The sequence below is a fragment of the Rhinatrema bivittatum genome, chromosome 4 (genome assembly GCF_901001135.1).
Source record: "Rhinatrema bivittatum chromosome 4, aRhiBiv1.1, whole genome shotgun sequence".
NCBI classification, from domain to species: domain Eukaryota; kingdom Metazoa; phylum Chordata; class Amphibia; order Gymnophiona; family Rhinatrematidae; genus Rhinatrema; species Rhinatrema bivittatum.
In genome coordinates, this window is record NC_042618.1 from 195,690,271 (window position 1) to 195,712,079 (window position 21,809).

The window sequence follows — 21,809 nt, forward strand, 5'->3', positions numbered from 1 at the left end:
TGTCTTTATGGTTCCTGGAGAAACCAAATCCAAAAGACAAAAAGGCAGAATTAGTGCAACAAAAAAGTAATACAAAAAGGTATGCACTGTAGAAGGCCTTCCAGGGCTACAGAATAGGACATCTGGTTCTGGAAAACCTTATGTCAGTGACAGGACACAGCAAGTATAGCATAGTTTCCAGAGCATGAACTATGAACCTGGAAATCATGTTTCCATTTCTTTGTTACTTAATATGTGTAACCTTGTAGTGAAATATAAATAAAAAATGTTGGAACTATTGATAGTAGCTTTACAAGGAAATGGGTTCTTTCCTAAGAAAGTACTTTGATTGTTTGAGATTGCAGTCCTCTTCTTTCTATGCAGTATGATACATTAGCTAAAATGGTAAAGGAGTTCCAGCCCTTCCGTGACCTGTGGACCACAGTATCTGACTGGTTGCGCTGGCATGACAGTTGGATGCATGATCCAATTACTCTTATCGACTCAGAACAGATTGAGAAGAATGTAATGGAGTCCTACAAAGCCATGCACAAGTGTGTAAAACAGTTCCGGGACTTCCCAGGTAAATGAGTTCTTCCATAGCTAACAATGTATACCTGAACATAATGTGTGCTTAGGGTGGTACATACAGTAAGTTAAAACAGATGACAATGAATGGATATTATCAGATAAATATGTAAAATCCTTAAAAATTTGATTACGCTTGTTATCCATAATTGTACACATCGGAGAAACCAGGAATAAGTGGTTGTGCATAATCTCACAAATGCATAAGAATAGTTGTCAGTGGCTGTGTATTATTACATAGTGTCGGAAATCTTCACCTCTGCTTACTGAATAAAATGGCACATGAATCTTGTGGGATAATAAACTCTCTTATTTAGGAGATCACCTAGAAGAAGACTGCTTCAAGGTAGCAATATTCTAAAATTTATTACAAGCATCAGATCTTAAATATGTTTTTTAGACACAGAAGGCATTCAGCCACGACTCGAATAAGTAAGCAATACACTAGACATCTGCTACTGATAAAAGGGATGTTACATTTGGCGGTTCGTGGGCTGCCCCTGCGAACTGCTGCACTCACCTCCCAAGCTGGGTCATTACGATGGGCTCCCATTGCGTCAAGATGCTGCCGCTTCTCCCTGCCTCAAGATATTGTGCAACAACATGGCAAGAAGTACCAGCTCTTCATGTGGTAGGATGCTGCCAGGCCCATTTAAAAATGCTCCTCCTTAGGTGTGCATGCTCCTGATTTCACTTATCTTAAAGGGCCATGGTGGGAAAAGCCTACAGAGCCCATTGATGACCTCATACACCAAGCCCTATAAAGAGCTCTTTCTCTCCTTCCTTCACTGCCTCAGCAACAGGTCCAACTACTTCCTAGTAGTACATGTTGCTTCCCGAGTTCAGGTCTTCGGTCTTTGTCCAGCTTGTCTTCAGTTTTTGTTCAGCTTGTCTTGGTCTTCATCCTGCTTGATTTGTCTTTGCCTACCTGCCCTGCTCATCTGTCCCTCTGCTCCTCCTTTGGACGGATACCTAGTTTTGACTTTGTCTTGGACCTTGGATACGCTTGACCACTACCTGCCTTTGACCATTGCCTGGACCTCAGATATGACTAAGTGCCAGTTGCCTACTACGGACCTTCCCTTTTGCTATCAGCAGAGACTCAAGTTCTGCTAGCCTTGGCACCCAAAGGCTCAACTCAAGGGGAACATGAGCTGGATAGGTGAAAGTCCCAACTGATCTCTTCTTCACCTGGGTCTGCCTGCCAATGGTGGGAAACTACAGGGCTCCTCCCTGCAGGTAGAGCCCAATCCTGCTTTGTACCAAGGATCTACAGACACTACAAGGGGCATATACACTCACTGCTAATCTTGGAATCCTTGCTGCAAGTAGTTTTACATAGACATCTTATATTACTTTACTAAATGTGTTTATCTTACACCAAATAACTCTCAAGGCCTAAGCTGATCAGTTTCAACTGGATTGTAACAAATGTACAACTTTGAGCAGAAAAATGCTTTTATCCCCCTTCTATAGGAATTTGAAAATAGTATTATTTATTGAACTTTATATACCGCCTGTAAAAAAAAAAAACCAAACAATTATCCAGTAGATTTTCTTAAACTTGCAATATAACAAAGACGTGGAAAAGCCAGTAAGTCTACAGGAGGTCTTAAATGCAATTGGAATTTCTCTTCATCTAGCCAGACCAGTCCAGATGCATAGGTTGTGCTCATAAGCCAGAGATGAAGACAGAGAACAAGAGGCTCACTGACATCACTCCTTATAGGGTCCTGGTTGCACTCAGCTTGCCAATATTCTCTGTTTCCAGTAGATGGTAGGGAAGCATTCCATGCTGTGATGGAGTCCTAGGAAGTTTGAATTGGGCTTGCTCCTGGGGTCTTGGAACTCCCTCCCCTGGTTTAGCTGCTCCTAGGGTGATAGCCTTGTGACTTCCTCCCTTAGTAGAGCTTAGCTTTGTGACCAGGGGTCTTCCTTTGGGAATTGGGTCTTGGCCAGTCAGGCTGTGAATACCCTCCTCCTTCTGTCTTTGGGTTTTTTCTCTCTCTCCTTTCCGTGGCCTCTCCTCCTGGATTTTCCATTCTCCTCCTTCTTAAGTTAGTTGGCTGCCCTTGCCATTTTTTGTTAAAGTTGAAAAAATATAGGCTTTATGCAGTCAGCTTGGTTATCAGTGCAGCTGCTGAGGCTGGGCTGACCAGGGTAGGAGATGAGAGTTTGCAGGGTTCCTGCAGAACTGAGCAACAAGAAAAGCGATTGGAGATATCTTCTCAGAAGCATGGAAATAAGTCCCTGCTGTGCTTCAACTGAGGCATTCATTGTTTTTTGCTGGCGGGAAAAGAGGTATAAATCCTGTTCGGAGAAGAAGGAGAGAGATCTTGGCCCAGATGCGGCGCTTTCACGGGGGTTGTCAGGACAGCTTGTTCTCACTGGCGGGCTTGCTGCCATGGTGGGTGCAGTGACCATCTTGAATCCATGGGAAGGATGGAGTTCAGATCAGGAGTCTCCTCCTTTACTACCTGCAATGTTACACATAGAGGTAGATCCTTTAAAAGTATGCGCGCACGTACTTTTGTTCGCGCAACTGGCGCAAACAAAAGTACGCCGGATTTTATAAGATACGCGCGTCGCCGCGTGTATCTTATAAAATCCGGGGTTGGCGCGTGCAAGGCTGCGCAAAATCGGCAGCCTGCGCGTGCCGAGCCACGCAGCCTGCCTTCGTTCCCTCAGAGTCCCCCCACCTTCCCCTCCCTTCCCCTATCTAACCTGCCCCCCAGCCCTACCTAAATCCCCCCCCCCCCCACCTTTGCTGTACAAGTTATGCCTGCTTGAGATATGTGTAACTTGTGCGTGCCGCCTCGGCATCCCCCGGCACAGCACAGGTCACAGTGCCGGGGAACTCGGGACCGCCCTCCTGGACCACCCCGGGACACACCCCCGGCCTGCCAACAAGTCCCCACCCCCCCAGCCCTATTTACGAAGCCCCGGGGCTTTGCGCGCGCCAGCGGCCTATGCAAAATAGGCGCAGGGCTTTTAAAATCTACCCCATAGTGTTGAAGACTGTTTTTGGACTCTCAGGGCTACAGGAGCTTTGGAAGGGAGGTAAACTAGAGGTTGTTCAGCAATATAAGAGATAATGCCTACTTCTGCCTGGTCAGCTTTGTCTGCTGAATTTTTAAAATGCCTATATCAGGCTTTTTACCTGGGGCAGACAGCAGCCTCAGGAGCTTCTTCCTCCTCTTCCTCACAGTTGCCTCAAGGAATATGCCTTCATGTTCTGGGTGTAAGAGAATCAGAAAGGAGATAGAGGATCTGGAGGATGTTAAGTCCTCTGGCTCTGAGGCTTCATTTGGGCCCTTAGAGAGGCAAAGAATAGTGTGAGGAAGAGGACGAATATTTGGATATTGGAAGAGGGGGGAATATTTCCCCAGAGAGGAGGGTGATTCTCCAATGGCTTATCTTTTTCATAAGGAGGAGCTATCTCTCCTAATGTCTCAGTCTTTAGAAATTTTGAATTAGTTGAGGAAAAAGGGAAAAGAGAAGCAGATTATACATAGGATCCAATTGTGGTGGTATTGCAAAAGCCAGCCAAAGAGTTTTACTTTGCTAATACTATTTAGTACTATTAAGTATTATTGGACTACCTGTTACTACCATCACTCCACTTCAATTATTACAAAATGCAGCTGCACGATTCATGCATCTGGGGTGCAGTAATCCAAAAGAGCCTTATATGATGGGGCGTGAAGGGCTATTGAGTACAAAGGAAGAGAGGGAACTTGGGGTGATAGTGTCTAGCGATCTGAAGTCAATGAAGCAATGCGACAAGGCGATAGCTAAAGCCAGAAGAATACTGGGCTGCATAGAGAGAGAAATAACCAGTAAGAAAAATGAGGTGATAATCCCCTTGTCAGGTCCTTGGTAAGGCCTCACCTGGAGTACTGTGTTCAGTTCTGGAGACCTTAGCTCAAAAGGGACAGAGACAGGATGGAGGTGGTCAAGAGAAGGGTGATAAAAATTTGATGGAGTGGTCTCCATCAAATGACTTATGAGGAGAGGTTGAAGGACCTAAATATGTATATCCTGGAGGAGAGGATGTGCAGAGAGATATGATACAGACCTTCAGATACCTGAAAGGTTTTAATGATGCATAATCTACAAATCTTTTATGTTAGAAAGAAATAAGTAGAATTAGGGGGTCACATAATGAAACTCCAGGGAGGATGACTCAGAACCAATGTCAGGAAATATTTCTTCATGGAGAGGGTGTTGAATGCCTGGAATCCCCTTCTGGATGAGGTTGTGAAGACAAAAACAGTGAAAGATTTCAAAGGGGCATGGGATGAACATTGTGAATCCCTAAGGGCTAGAGGATGGAAATGAAGAAAAGAGTGCATGGAGGTAACTTGCTGATGTGGCGGTTACTACCCTTAACCAATAAGCCTTCATACTCTTGATGCAACTTCATTCTTGCTCTCTGCTTTAATGGCAGGGGAAAAAGAAGAAAAGGGGAATTAGATTCAGACAGCTACCAAAAAAGACATTGAATTTTACAGTCTGAGAAAACAAATAAGCTGTTACTACCTTTAACCAATAAGCCTAATATTTTGGATGCAACTCCAACATTGCTCTCTGTTTCAATGGCAAGAGGTAACGGGGAATTGGTCTCAGACAGCAACCAACAAGGGCCCTAACTTTGAAGGTTTGGGAAACTAAGGATGGGGGTGAACTGTATGGCACGGCAGATGCTACCATACGCTTGCTGGGCAGACTGGATGGACTGTTTGGTTCTTTTCTGCCATCATTTCTATGTTCCTTGTTTATGTGATGAATCTGGTGTAAATTCCAGGGCAGTGATGGAACAGAAGCTACATTTTTGGCAGATGCTGGTTCAGATTTGGTCCACACTTTGGCCAGAGGGGTGGCTTCAATAATAGCAGCTTGGCATCAGCTATGGCTGAGAAATCGGTCAGCCGATACAACCTCAAAGTCTAACATTACGAAGTTGCCCTTTAAAGGTTCACTCTTATTTGGGAGTGAGCTGGAGGAAATGGACAATAAGTGGGGTGAGTCCCCGATTTCTCATTTACCACAGGATAAGAAACAGGCACCATGATCCTTCAGCACAAGAGGTCAGGTTCAGATGTTTTTGACCCTACACAGGCATGGCTTTTCAGAGGACTTGACCTTTGGGTAGGTCTCAATCCTTTTATCCCAGGCAGTCCAAATGGTGCACAGTCTCAGGTAGTGAAGCACCCTGAGCCTCCCAATGAAGATGTGCCGACCCACTTCTGGGATCAAGAGATAGGTCATCTCTCTCTTTTTTTATTGAGCCTAAATTCCAATCTCTTGCGGACCATACCCTAGACGACTATAACTCTCATCCTGCCTCGTCTCTAAGACAGTTCCCCTTTCCACTCTTAATTCTCTTTCTTTCCTCCCTATATTTACTCTCCTCCTCCCAAAGAATTCTGCTCATCTGTACCGTAGCATTATTCTGCACTTACCCCCAATTATGTACCTATACCCATTGCATGGGACAATATTTATACCGATTGCTTGCGTTATCCATCTAAGATCTTAGTTATGAAGAGTCAAATGTAAACCATCCTCCCTTGTTTATCTTTTTATCATATATATTTGCATTTCCATGTAAAGCCTGTTGCTATATTAGTTATGAAGTTTTTTAAATTTAAACCTTCCTCCCATGTTTATTTATGTTACCATATATGTTGTTTCCATTATTATTTGCATTTCCTTGTAAAGCTTGTAGCTACATTATGTTTAACTGTAAACCGAGGTGATGTTCCAAACGTGCCGCGGTATATAAAAAAACCCTTAAATAAATAAATAAAATAAAATTGGAGGTGGGTCGAGATCATGACAGACCAGTGGGTGCTGGAGGTGATAAGGGATTTTTTGCAGTGTTCCTTGGGACATGTTCATGGTGTCTCCCTGCAACTCTCTGCAGAAGAGACAGGCAGTGGAGGTTACATTGTCAAGACTCCTCAGCCTGCGGACTATGGTTCAAATGCCCACATCTCAAGTAAATTCAGGCCGATATTCCATTTATTTCATGGTGCCGAAGGAGGGCTCTTTTTTTTTTTTTTAATTCTTTATTTATTGCTTTTTCAAAATGTTTACAATAAACAAAACATTTGAGAAATCTCATAGTGACTGAATCATTAAAAAGAAGAAAAAGAAAAATTTTTTCTCAACCTAACATTAACCATAAATTCAGTCATTATTATTACTTAAGGAAATTCAAGTGAAACTCAGAGAATTTGAACGGAATTAAAAGAGAAAACAACAATCAAGGGAAAATGCATTGTCAAGACTTTTCTAATTATATATGCCGATCATTTTCCTGCTAAGAAATCCCTAAGACCTTCTGGCTCTGTAAATGTATAACTTGTCCCATCTAACTTAACAGTGCACCTGCATGGGTATTTTAAGATGAAATATCCAGCTTTATCTAGTACTTCTTTCCTATAGGATAGGAATTTCTTCCTACGTATCTGAGTAGTCTTAACAAGATCTGGAAAGATCCATACTCTTTCCCCATAGAAAGTACTTAATCGATTTCGAAAAAAGGATTTCAAGACATTATCCTTATCGGTTGCAAATGCAAACTGAATTAGTAATGTTCCTCGTTCTTTAACAACCAGGTCTTGTTGAGACTTTTGCAATAAATCAGATAAGTTTATAGAACTATTTTGGGCTACTTCTATTTCTGATTTTTCTTTTTCTTTTCCTTTATCACTCACCACAAGTTGTTCTTCCCTTATCACTTTTTTCATGATCCCCAAATAAAAAGCTTTCACTATAACTGGCAAACATTTGTCAGGGAGTTTTAATATCTGCAACATATATTCCCTAAATAACTCCATCGAATCTATTTTATTTAGAATTGGAAAGTTATTTACCCTTAAATTTAGGGATCTTACTGAGTTTTCAAGAATTTCTAATCTCTTATTTATATTTCCTTCTGCAGTAATCTGATAGCTCTGTACTTTTTCAATCTGTGAGACACGTGTAGTCAACATACTAATTTCTTTATTTTGTTTCCCTAACTCGACGGTATTTTGTACCGACGAGTTAGTTGTTTTCAAAACTGCACCAGTTAATTTATTGATCGAATCATCTAATTTCACTAAATAGTTCCACAAACTTTCTAACGTTATATTTATTGGTTTTTTAATTTGAGTGTCAGTTTTTATTAACACTTCAATATTATCCTGTTTTTCTTCCGATGATACAAAAGTCTTTGGGGTACTTGTCTCTTTTGGGATCAACACAGATTTTTCTAATATACTCAGGTGTCCCAATTGCTCAGATATATCTACCTCTTTAACAGAATGCGCAATCTCATTTACACGCTCACTAGGTCTCTGGGACTCTAGCTGCAGATTCCCTGGATTCACTGAAGTGGAACCTTCCACTCCTCCAGGGGGAGGTGGTGTGTCCGGCGCCCCTGGACTTAATGATGTTTCTAAGACCTGGGAGATGGCATTCCGCTCCAATGCATCACCTCCAGCGGTCTGTCCTACAGGGGTAATTGATATAGAGTCTATCCAGTCTGTTACAGTTCTTTGTCCAGAATCTACCATAGTCACTCCAGCTGGAGGCCTTAACTTGGCCTTCCGTTTGGTGTGTGGCATATTTATGTCAGAAATACAATAAAAAAGGAAAAACATAAACTGGGCATAAACTCATACAGAATGGAACAATACATATAACTCTAAAGAGAATCACTTGTTGGAGGCCTTTAAAGGAGAAACATCATATTTAAACTTGAACAATCCTACCTAGGTAAATCTTTAATCTAGCGTAATTTCAAGGCAAATACGGCAAATCCCGGCAAAGCCCTACTTGCTTAGCTGCGCGCCCCTTAAACCCGTACGGCTTTAGCAGCGCGCCGGCTCTGCTGCGCGCCGCTAGAGATTTGAATTTGTAGTCCGTTTCCGGGCTCGGACCACGCTCCTCAGAAGGAGGGCTCTTTTCGTTCCATCCTGGATCTCAAAGTAGTCAACCATCATTTGCATGTGACTCATTTTTGCATGGAAACCTTGTGCTCAGTGATAATGACAGTACAGTTGGGTGAGTTTCTGACATCTCTGGATCTCTCGGAGGCATACCTGCATATCCCCATCCGACTAGAGCATCGACAATTTCTGCATTTTGCAGTTATGGAACATCATTATCAGTTTTGAGAGCTATCTTTTGGTTTGACACCACGCCCAGACCTTTCTCCAAGGTTATGGTGATGGTGGCGGTGGAGTTGAGAAAAGATATGATCCTGGTACACCCATACTTGGACGACTGGCTGATTCGGGCCTAGAGTCTGGAAGAGAGCCTCTGGGTCTCGCACAAAGTGATCTCCTTGTTGCAGAGGTAAGATTGGGTTGTGAACCTGGCCAAAAGCAATCTTCAGCCATCACAGTCGCTAGAGTATCTTGGTGTCAGTTTGACATGAAACGGCAGGGTGTTCCTGCCGGAGGGCCAAATTCAGAAGCTGACGGCACAGGTGCGTCTATTGATGGACATGATATGCCTGACAGTATGGTCCTATCTTTAGGTGCTCAGATTGATGGCGGCGCCCCTGAAGGTGGTGCCGTGGGCAAGGGCGCATATGCATCCACTTCAGCAAACTCTGCTGTTTCATTGGAGCCCACAGTCTCAAGACTACTCAATTTGGCTCCACCTACCAATGGAGGTCAGTTCTAAACTACAGTGGTGGTTAAAAGCGGATCATCCTAGAAACGGGGTTTCCCTAAGATCGTGGCTAGTGCTTACGACAGATGTTGAGCCTCTAGGGTTGGGGAGCTCAGGAGCTGACAGCATAAGGGAGCTGGAGTGCAGACAAGTCTCTCTGGAACATCAGTTGGCTGGAAGCTTGTGCGGTCCAGTTGGCATGCTTGCGGTTCAGTGACAGATTGCAGGTTGAGCAGTCTGGATAATGTTGGACAATGAAATGACAGTGGCTTACATCAATCGGCAGGGAGGAACCAAGAACCAGCAAGTGTGGCGGGAAGTAGATTAACTTATTGAATGGGCGGAAGTGAATCTTCAAGAGATCTCAGCCTGCACATTGCAGGAAAAGACAATGTAAGAGCAGACTTTCTCAGCAGACAGAGTCTGGATTCAGGAGAATGGGAGTTGTCAAATGAGGTATTTCAACTAATAGTGGATTGCTGGGGCCTTCTGTTCCTGGACCTGCTGGCACCTTCCCGAAATGTGAAGGTTCCTCGATTCTTCAGTTGCAGGAGAGATTCAAAGTCCTTGGGGATCAATGGACTGGCTAGAGGGCAAGCAGTTGTATGCTTCTTTTCCCCCATGGCCCATATTGAGCAGAATAGTTTGAAGGGTCGAGAGTCACAGGGGGATGGTGCTTCTGGTGGCACCAGATTGGCCCTCTAGACTGTGTTATGCAAAGGCTTCTAGTGGACTCTCTCCTTCAGTTTCCAGTGCACAGGAAACTGCTATGGCAGGGGCCTGTTCTTCACGAAGATCCGAATCAATTTTGTCTTACAGTGGCCCTTGAGAGGGCTCAATTGCTGAAGCATGGATATTCTGCTGCAGTGATTGTCACCTTGCTATATGCGAGAAAGTTCTCCACTTCCTAAGCCTATGTGCAGGTTTGGCGAGTGTTTGAGGCTTGGTGTGAAGATCGAGGGGGTTCTTCCTCATTCAGTTAAGATTCTGCTCATTTTGGAATTTTTTCAGGATGGATTGAGTAAAGGGTTGGCCCTTAATTCCTTAAACGTAGGTGGCGTCTCTTGCCTGTATCCGAAGTCAGGTGAATGGTGAGCCCTTGTTTCAGCCAGATGTGTCCCGTTCCTTGATATGAGTGAAGCATCTTTGCCCTCCCTTGTGGTTACTGGTGCCCTTGTTGTAGAGTCTTAATCTAGTTTTGGAATTTTTAGTGAGCCCTACTTTTCGACCGATGTGTAAACTTTCATCGAGGTTACTGGCCTTAAAAATGGTGTTTCCTGTAGCAATTTATTCTGCATGTCAATTATCTGAACTACAGACCTTGTCTAGCCAAGAGCCATTTCTGTGAATGACTCCAGGGCTGATACAGCTGTGTTCTGTTCCTTTCCTTTTGCCGAAAGTGGTCTCAGATTTTCACTTGAATAAATCTATTTCCCTGCTGTCTCTGGACAGGGCAAGAGATGCAGAGGAATATCGCCTGTTATGGCCCTTGGATGTCAAAAGGCATATATTGAGGTATTTAGAGGTTTCTGAACCTCTCAGAAAGATGGACTGGCTGTTTATTCTTCATGGTGGGAGTAAACAGGGTGAGCCGGAATTATGGGCTACAATAGCTCGCTGGATTAAGGAGGTAGTCACAGTCGCATATGTGGTTGCTGAGCAGCTATCGCCTAGTCAGGTTAGGGTTCATTCCACTAGGGCTCAGGCAATGTTGTGGGCGGAAGTTAGATTGTTGTCTCCTGTCAACATTTGCTGAGCTGTGATGTGGTCCTCCTTACACACCTTTTCCAGGCATTATCGCCTGAGTGTTCAGGCCCAGGATGATGCAGCCTTCTCACATGTGGTTCTGTCTGAACCGCGGGCAGCCTCCTGCTCTGTTTGAAAGTAGGTTTGGTATATCCCACTGGTTTTGGATTCACTTGTCTGTACGCTAGGAAAGGAGAAATTACTACTTACCTGATAATTTCCTTTTCCTTACTTCAGACAGGTGAATTCAACTTCCTACTCTTGGCTGCCGAATGGTTGTGCAATGGTCCTCCTGCATGGCTGTGTGTTCCAGGGAGTATTGGTAAGTGTCAGTCCAGTCCCTATATTAGTATTCTTATGCTTTGTCTCTGCTCAGTGTTTTTCTGTTTGCTGAGTGCTGGAATTGGTATCTGTTAATAATTAAGCTTTTGCTAGTTTGTTCAAAGTTGTCTTTTGCAGAGAGTACTGGCGGTCTCATGTCACTGCGGTATATATACACTGTGATGTCAGCTTTTCTTTGTCTCCATCTGCTGGTAGAGGTGCATAACGCACTGGTTTTGGATTCACCTGTCTCTATTAAGGAAAAGGAAACTATCAGGTAAGTAGTACTTTCTCCTTCTTGATTCCAGCCAGACCAATCTAGGACCCTCCCTAATTGCCAAATTCTTTATCCTGTGATATATTTTGGAATATTGATAGGATAGAATGCTTACAGAAAGAGTTTTCATGGTTCTTTGGTTAGAAGCAGGTTTGGTTATAATCAGGTGAATAGATCCATTGTGTTCCTTGTTGAATGTTGTGAGTGTTTTGTTTGTTTGTTTGGTAGTTTCCTGGAAGCCCTTGGGTTCGGAGGCAAAAGAGAATCATTAGATATTTTTCTTAGACTCTTACATTAAATACTGGCAGGCTGAGTGCAGGACCCTATAAGGACTGAAGTCAGCAAGCCTTTTGTTCTGTCTCCATCTGGTGGCTGGGTACCATAACCCATGCGTCTAGACTGGTCTGGCTGGATTCAAGGAAAGAAATGATCAGGTAAGAGTAAATTTCTCTTTGGTACTCAGCTGCATTTTGTTTGTTCTGGTTTGAAACAGCATTGAAATTGTATTTTATAGACATGTCACGACTAATTACATAAAAAGTGCATCTCATGGAATACTTTAACACTGAGTTAACATTACTGGGCCTCAGAGAAGTTACCAATTTAGATATATTTGGAAATTTCTGTCAACCTGAGAAATCATATATGCATTCAAATAGCATTCTCAGCTCCGGCTAGCTGAGAGTGCTGGCCTGGAAATCAAGCCCAGGTCCTCTGCTTTGCCATGCATAGCACTGCCACTGAGACACCAAGTGAACCCGGAGCTTCTGTATTTAAATGGATTTCTGAAATCATTTGCTCAGATTTAAGAAGAACATATTATCAATATGTACAGACGGGATGCAAATTCTCATGTCAATTTAAAAATTCCTATTTGTGAAAAGACCATACTTTTTTTTAAATTATCTATTTATTGAATTTTCAAAAAATTTTACAAAACATAATGTTCAGAAATATGGCAATAAAGGGGGACATAGTAATTTAACATAGGATTACAGATTTTCTTGATATAATATATCATCCCATTCTATTTTGTCAAAATTATAAGAAATATGGGAGAGAAGATGTAAATAAAAAGCAGAATCATAAGAAATTATAACAAAGTATATTTACCAAGATGCTTCAGAGTTAACTAGTGTTTATATTTCTATTTGCCAACAATCCCCTGAGGATTAATTAGAATGAGAATTAAGATAAACACGTAACTGATCAGGTTCTTTGAATATATATCTAGTACCTTTATATACTATAAGGCAATAACATGGGCATCGGAGCAGGAACTTTGCCCATCTTGCCTGAACTTCTCCCCTCATTTCCAAGAATTTTTTTCTCTACATCTGGGTCATCTTTGTTACATTTGGAAAGATTTTTATTGGGTAACCATAACATTTTAGAGAGAACATTTTAAGAATAAAGTCTCTTTCAGATGATATATCAAATTGCACCCAAAGGTAGGCACTAATTTCTTCCGGCACCGGGAAAGTGCACAGAAAAGCAGTAAAAACTGCTTTTCTGTGCAACCTCCGATTTAATATCATGGCGATATTAAGTCGGAGGTCCCGAAGGCTAAAGGAAAAAAAAAATTTTGAATTCGGCTGGCGGCTGTTGGGTCGAAAACCGGACGCTCAATTTTGCCGGCGTCTGGTTTCCGAGCCCATGGCTGTCAGCAGGCTCGAGAACCGACGCCGGCAAAATTGAGCGTCGGCTGTCAAACCCGCTGACAGCCGCTACTCCTGTCAAAAAGGAGGCGCTAGGGACGCGCTAGTGTCCCTAGCGCCTCCTGTTGCCCGTTTTTACCGCTGGGCCTAATTTAAATACTGAATCGCGCGCACCAACGAGTGGCCGGTGTGTGCGCCGGGAGAGTGGGCGTTTGCCTGCTCTCCCGCGGACTTTACTGAATTGGCCTGCAAGTTAGATAAAGAGGGGACCATTCTAAAACAGTGTCACATAACATTTGTAGCAGAGAGGACTCACAGTATGACACTGTATGAAAAATTGAGTCATAGAAACGAATACCCAGGTATTTGAAACCTGACAGATCTACCAAACCTCCAAGAGAATTTAAAGCAATCATCTCAGTTTTATGGCAATTAACCTTATAGCCAGAAAGTAAAGAATAAGACGAGATGAGTGAAAACAAATGGGGAAGGGAGGTAACAGGGTTCACAAAGAATAATAACACATCATCGGCATATGCAGACAATTTATACAGTTCAGATCCAATGGGAACACCTTCAATGCTGGAATTCTGTCTGGTAGCTAATAATCAGGCTGATACAGAAAGAAACACGATAGAGTGGGCGAGCACACAGGCCGATCTCCTGGCGCGCGCACAGGCCACTCTCCTGTGCATGCGATTTATTTATTTATTTTTTATTTATTTTTTTTTTATATACCGACATTCGATCTCAATTGAGATATCACACCGGTTTACATTCAGGTACTGTTGGTATTTCTCTATCCCCAGAGGGCTTACAATCTAAGTTTTTGTACCTGAGGCAATGGAGAGTAAAGTGACTTGCCCAAGGTCACAAGGAGCGACAGCTGGACTCGAACCCTGGTCTCCTGGTTCATAGTCCACTGCTCTAACCACTAGGCTATTCCTCCTCTCCCTAGTATGCAAATGAGAGCCCGCCGTAAAAAAAGGCGTTAGGGACACTAGCGAGTCCCTAGCACCTCTTTTTTGATAGGAGCGGCGACTGTCAGCGGGTTGACAGCCGACGCTCAATTTTACCGGTGTCTGTTCTCGAGCCTGCTGACAGCCACGGGTTCAGAAAACAGATGCCGGCATAATTGAGTATCCGTCTTCCAACCTGCGGGCCGCCGGCCAATTTAAAATATATTTTTTTAAATTTTTAATTATTTTTTACTTTTGGGATCTCCGACTTAATATTGCTATGATATTAAGTCAGAGGGTGTACAGAAAAGCAGTTTTTTCTGCTTTTCTTTACACTTTCCCGGTGCCAGCAGAAATTAATGCCTACCTTTGGGTAGGTGCTAATTTCTGAAAGTAAAATGTGCGGCTTGGCTGCACATTTTACTTACTGAATCGCGCGGGAATAACTAATAGGGCCATCAACATGCATTTGCATGTTGCGGGCGCTATTAGTTTCGGGGTGGGGGGGGGGTTGGCCGGCCACGTGTTTTCGACGCGCTATTACCCCTTACTGAATAAGGGGGTAAAGCTAGCACGTCGAAAACTGTATCGGCCCGAATAAGGGTTCCAAAGCCAGGTTAAACAAAAAAGGAGAGAGAGGGCAATGCTGTCGAGTGCCTCTATGTAAAAGAAAGCGGGATGTGATCCAATTATTAAAAAACAAAAAGGCAGTCGAGGAATGATAAAGAAATTGTACCCATGGTAAAAGGTAGGGCCAAAACCAAGCCATCAGAACGTATCTAATAAATACCTCCATTCCACACGGTCAAAGGCTTTTTCAGCATCTAAAGGTAGGGCCACAACTGGAGAAGAGAAAGAGGAGGCCTGTTCCTGCATTTGAAGGACAAGGCGGGCATTGTTGGTAATTTACTTATTTTTAATAAATCCAGATTGATTGGAGTGTATGAGAGAACACATGACATCTGTCAACCTGAGAGACAGGGTCATGGCAAAAATTTTGTAATCCATATTTAAAAGAGATATTAGTCTATAATTAGAGATCAGCTGAGTATCCTGCCCTGGCTTTGGAAGAACCACAGTACATGCTTCAGAGAAAGAAGAATCAAATAAAAGGTGAGACATCATATCAGAATAAAAGGTATGTAAAATGAGGAAGGAGCAAATCCTGGAAAGCCTGATAGAAGTCCACAGTGAAGCCATCAGGTCTGGGTGCTTTTCCACAGGAAAGACAGGATAAAGCCCCCACGACCTCCTCAGGAGTGATAGGTCCATCCAGGGATATATGTTGCTCCACAGTGAGAGAGGGATGAGAAACATGTGAAAGAAACTGATTAATATCCACTGTGGAAGCAGTGGTTTCCAACTGGTACAAATTAGAATAGAAATCTCGGAAAGTACATAAGATATCATTATCCAAAAGAAGTACATCACCCGATGGAGGTTTAATCATGGAGATACGTTTCTTATCCTTCTGGTGCATAAGATATATAGCAAGCAAATGGCCACATTTACTATTTTCAGCAAAATAGTGAGCACGCTGAGTAAAAAAGGGCATGACCCACATGAGAACATAGGAGCTTATTTGTAAGCATAGTGATCTTTTAATAACTGTAGTAAAGTGGTAGGGGACGGTGATGAGATGTGGGCCTTTTCTAAAGTGGGCACCTCAGTATGAAGAGACTCAAGGGCGGCCTTCTGTTCCTTCCTGTGACAAATACTGTAACTAATAATCTCACCATGGATAGTGGCTTTAAAGTCAGCCCGATGGTGGAAAAAGAGACATCACGGGTGGTGATATAAAAAATATAATCAATAATCTTCTCTTTAAGAAAAACTCAATCCGCTAGCAGAGCCAGATTAAATCTCCTTTGGTAATCCTCAATGAGAGGAGAGGACAAATTATAACCGAATGAAATGGCTGCATGATCAGCCACCAACATAAGGTTAATAGTTGCAGAATGGATGTGAGGCATCATAGACCCAGAGTCTAGAAAATAATTGATATGAGAATATGTAGAGTGAGAAGGAGAGAAAAAAAAGTATAATCTTTATCAGTGAGATGCAATAAACACCAGGGGTCAGCCAAACCAAACAAAGCAATAAAATCATGTAAAACCTTTTGTGACTTGGTGAAGGATATTCTAGCTGTAGACTGTTTGTCTAAAGAAGGATCTAAAAGTTGGTTGAAATCCCTCCATGACAAGATTTGCAAAACCCATCCCTAAAAGCTGAGCAAAAACAGCATGAAAAAAAGTAGGATATCAGAGTTAGAATATAGATTTAAAAAAATGAAAGATTCATTGTGAATAGAAGCCTTAACAGAGACCCATCGGCCTTCAGGGTCAGATATGTGATGTGAGATCTGCGCCCCAGAATGGCCACACCTCTCTTTTTATGCTGATCAGGAATAAAAAAACACCTCGCCCACCCATTCCTGCTTCAATTTGAGAAATTCAGAGGGACGAAAGGTGAGTCTACTGCAGCAGAACAACATCAGCATGTAAAGACTGCAAATACATTAGAATCTTCTTGCTCTTGATGGGGTGTGAAAGCCCATTAACGTTCAATGAAACCACTTGTAGAAGCCATAGCAATAATCTAACAGTGAAAACCAGTGATGACACAAAAATGACATTGCTGAAAAGCCCGCTAAAAAAACACTGAAAAGTCACATCCCTGGAAAGTAAAAAACCAAAAAAGCAACAAAAATGAAACTGAGGTGACAGGAAAAACAATCAAAGCCAAAAAATGGCAACATGAAAAAAAAAGAACCTCAGGGCAGGCCAGTGGCATAGCAAGATCCCGCTAAAAAAAGGGAAAATATGGAAAAAGGTATATGGAGTCTAAGCCCGCAGGAAATAAATACATAATAAAAAGAAGGTCCATCGTTGAACAATGAATCCAAAATTAGAAAAATAAATCCCTCAAAGAGGAACTGTAAAGGTCCCCAAAACTAGAAACGTTTGAAGGGAGGTAGACAGCCATCATCCAAGAGATGGCGCTATGACCCATCACATAAACACTTGGCACAATTTAAATCCTCCCTACATCTGTATAAAGAAAAACTTAACAATACAAAACGAGATTTCTTCGCTAACAAAATACACCAATTCCAATACAGTCCTAAAGTGCTATACGAGTACGTTAATTCTCTTACCAAGTCAGCAGCTTCTGACGTCCCAGATGACGTAGCCAAATCTAAATGTGAAGAACTTGCCACATTTTTCCAAACCAAAATAGACAAGTTGATATCCAAGTTCACCAATGCATCATCCACACCCATCCAACAATTTGAACCCGACTGCAACCAAATCAAGACTAGAAACAACACTAACATTCTATCTTCTCTAGAATGCACCTCTACACTAGAAATAGAAATTCTTATTAAAAAAGCCAAACCCTCCACCCATCCAACTGATACAATACCCACCAAATATCTTCTCTCAATACCTAACCTTATTGCCAAACCCTTAACAAACATCATCAACCTGTCCATTAATTCTGGACAGGTACCTGTCCCCCTCAAACAGGCAATCGTCAAACCTATTCTAAAAAAACCCAAACTAGACCCCTCTGATCTAGCCAATTACCGCCCCATCTCCAATCTCCCTTTCATCTCCAAACTCCTCGAAAAAACCGTTAACAAACAACTCACTGAATACCTCGATGACAACCACATTCTTGCACCTGCTCAGTACGGTTTTCGGAAATCTCACAGCACTGAGACTCTTCTACTCTCTCTGTCAGACCATATACTCAAAGGCTTCGAGAAAGGACATTCTTATATTCTTGCCTTTCTTGATATCTCCTCTGCATTTGATACCATCAGCCACTCCATTCTCCTACAGCGATTAACTGAAATCGGCATCACGGGTTGCCCTCAATTGGTTCAACTCCTACCTCAGTAACAGAAATTTCAAAATTCAGCTAGGAAACCATGTTTCCAAGGCTATACCTCTCAAGCAAGGTGTCCCACAAGGTTCATCCCTCTCCTCAACCCTTTTCAATATCTACATCTTACCCCTCTGTCACCTCCTCTCCAGCCTCAACCTCCCTCACTATAAATACGCTGACGATGTTCAGTTGCTCATCCCCATTACTGACTCTCTTTCGAAAACCATGGATATCTGGAAAGATACTCTCCAATCCATAAACAATCTCCTATCTTCCATCCACTTAGCTCTTAATACCACTAAAACTGAAATCATGCTTATCTCACCACAAAACCAACTTAACTCCTCCCCCCTACCACACATCCCATTTGCTCAACAAGTCCGTGATCTGGGAATCTTTCTCGATGGTCACTTCACACTGAAGAAATTCATCAGTAATATACTAAAGGATGGATTCTTTAAACTTCACACCCTTAAGAAACTTAAGCCTCTTCTTCATCCCCCTGACTTCCGTACGGTCCTACAAACTATTATCTTTGCCAAAACCGACTATTGTAATTCCCTCCTCCTCGGACTACCGAATAACGCCATCCACCCCCTCCAAATACTACAAAATACAACAGCCCGGATTTTGACCAACACACACAGACACGATCACATCACACCTGTCCTAAAAGATCTACATTGGCTCCCCATAGCCTCACGTATACAATATAAGGCTCTCTCTCTCGTTCATAAGGCCTTGTACAATCCCGAAATGAATTGGTTTAATGACATCTTCCGATTTCACCAATCTAATAAACCCACTAGACACATTCATCTTGCCACCATGCCCACCACCTCGCCCAAACTCTACAAATTAACCTCCACGAGAGCCCGTGCGCTATCGATCGCCGGGCCTATCCTCTGGAACACAATGCCAGTCGAACTGCGCCAAGAAGAATGCTCAAAAACTTTCAAGCGAAAGCTTAAGACCTGGCTCTTCACCAAAGCATACACTTAAATTCTACTTGCTCTCATCTATGTTCCCCCCTTCTCTGTTCCCCCCTCGACCTTGCTTTTACTAATAGTGGGTGAGTCTCCCCTCTCGTCCTGGCTTTTCACTAAAGCATACACCCAACCTCCCCTCCCTCCCTTCTGTGTTACCCTACCCCCCTTCCTATCTCTCCTCTGCATCTTCTCCCCCTCCCTGCAATTGTGCAGGGAGGGGGAGAAGGAGAGGAGAAGGGGGGGCCCTTCTCCTCTCCTTCTCCCCCTCCCTGCACAATTGTTAAATTATGTTATTCCCTATAATTGTACATATTGTATATACCTGCAGACTTTGCCTACAATAATTTATTAACCTAACTTTTTTCTTCTGTCACTTCCCCCCTCCTTGTTTCCTCTTTTACCCTTTTGTAAATATGTTATTTTAATTTTAGTTTAAATCTTTATTTCCCCTACCTTTCCTTTACTCTCTAGTTATAATGTTTCAATATGTTTCAATTGTATTATGTTAAACATGTTCGATGTAAAGCGCCGCCTCAGGCACTAGTTTCATGTTACGCTGTGAACCGATGTGATATCATTGATGAATGTCGGTATATAAAACTTTTAAATAAATAAATAAATAAATAAATAAATGCTAGGAAGGACTCCTGGCAGAGAAAAGAACCTTGATAAACCAGCAGCACCATTCCTCAAGTGACCATGCTTTGGGAATGCTCAAGGGAGGTGAGAAATTAGTCCAGGTCTTCTGGGAAATCAAAAAGCTTGGTTTGATTGTGACAGGTTACCTTCATTTTTCCTGGATATCTAAGGCCATAGCAAGCGCCCAGCACCTGCAGGTGAGGGCACATAGCAAGAAAGGCTTTGTGCTTCGCTGCAATGGTTTTATCCAAATCAGGGTAAACAAAACTGAATTACCTTGATAGGTGATTGGCGATTTGGAGCATGCCGTTGCCAATATCAAGAGAGCCTGTGGATAGCGAAGAACCTTAAAAATGATAGGTCTGGGAAATTTGGAGTTCCGCAGTGGCCTAGATGGAATCCTATGGGCACGTTCAATCTCAAAAGGATGATTGAAAGAGATCTGAAAGCACGCTGGAATCAAGGTAGTTAAAAATCCAATTATGTCAGAGCCCTTGGTCCCCTCTGGAATGGCAAGATTCTGATGTTATTTCAGCGGTTTTGATTGGCGAGGTCCTCCAAGTCATGCTGCAGGCACTCAATCTTGTGAGTTAGCTGAGGGAGAGGGCTGGTAGTTATAAGTAAAGACGACATTTGCGATTCCAGATCCTCAAGCCATGAAAGGACATTTGTTGCGACATAACCGAAAGATCTCCCCGAATCGCCTAAGTCGCGTTGATATTCAGCTGTATCATCTCTATAAGCTGTTTAAGTTCCGTGAGAACCAAATCGGCCGATGCCATTGATTTACATGAGTCGCCTTCTCCGGGGTTGGTGGGTCTTGTTTTACCCTCTTCGAGCCTGAAACTGCTGTGAACGCGGCTTCTGTCTTTCCTGGTTTAGGGCCAGACATTGCCAGGAGAGGAATGTGAGAGAAAAAGCTGGTCACTGCAGCAAATAACAGGCATAAGTGGAATTTAGCAGAAGGATCTTGCAGAGGAAGCAGGATCAAGTGGCCATCTTGATCACTGCTCGAGTGCCCCCGAAGAGACCATTCTAAAAATTTTCAAGATTGTATATAATTGTTATCTCATGGAATCAAGCCATTCTTCATGGACCCCACTAATAAATGGTTTCCTGTTTAGCATTGTCTGCAGTACTCTTTAATATTTATATGACACCTGTCTGTAAACTTCACCTGGATTTTCTGTGGGATACTGGTTATGTGTAGATGACATTCAATTTTTTATTCAAGCTGAATCAGCTTGAGATGGTACCAGGGCTGGTGCAAGGGTATTAGGCGCCCTAGGCGAACCTTCAGCCTTGCGCCCGCCCCCCGTTGCACCACAGCCCCCTGTTTTCAACCCCCTTGGTCGCGCCACACCCTGGTGTTGGCCTGGTTCCTACCACATTTGCGGCCGCCGAATCTCTACTGCTCTTTGCTGCGAGCGGGATAGGCTCTGCTCGTGGCCCTACACGGCTGCTCTTCGGTGACCCATAATGGTCGGAACCATAGGCAACCGCCTAGTTCACCTAGGTCGCACTGGCCCTAATTGGTACTACCAAAATGGTAACTTGCTGTATATCTGCCATCAGGAAATGTCTTTCTTTTAATAAGTTAGCCTTAAATGTATTTAAAATGGAGATAGTTATTCTACAACACAGTAATTGATTTTTCCAAGGTCATTTCTGATCGATAACCATAATGTATAAACTTCTTCATCTACAAAAAGTCTTGGTGTCATCCTTGACGCCGATTTCAATTTCAATGAATAAATCAAGTCTGTTGTAAAATCTGGTTTCTATAAATTGTGTGTTGTACGTAATTGAGGCGTGTCCTTCCTGCTCCTGATTTCTGTGTTGTGGTTCAAGCGTTGATATTGCCCCTATTTAGACTACTGCAATTGTTTATATTTTAGCTTATCTAACTATAAACTAAAGGTGCTTCAGATGTTACAGAATGCAGAGGCTAAACTGATCTCTGGCCACTCTGAGGGAACATGTTAGCCCTATTTTGAAACAGTTACACTGGCTTCCGGTATCTTATAGAATTTCTTTCAAAATTCTAATGTTAGTACACGAGCTGATTGTGTTTGATTCATTCCTG

General features: G+C 42.8%; 1 protein-coding gene across 2 annotated transcripts in view; it reads left to right on the top strand.

Moving 5' to 3' along the window:
- DNAH1 (dynein axonemal heavy chain 1) overlaps nucleotides 1-21,809 on the top strand; it is a 1,058,897-nt gene that overhangs the window by 234,741 nt on the left and 802,347 nt on the right. For both annotated transcript variants that reach the window (XM_029599497.1, XM_029599496.1), the window contains exon 19: nucleotides 364-562. In XM_029599497.1, the coding sequence (XP_029455357.1) occupies nucleotides 364-562 (199 nt within the window). The remainder of the gene's footprint in view (nucleotides 1-363; nucleotides 563-21,809) is intronic.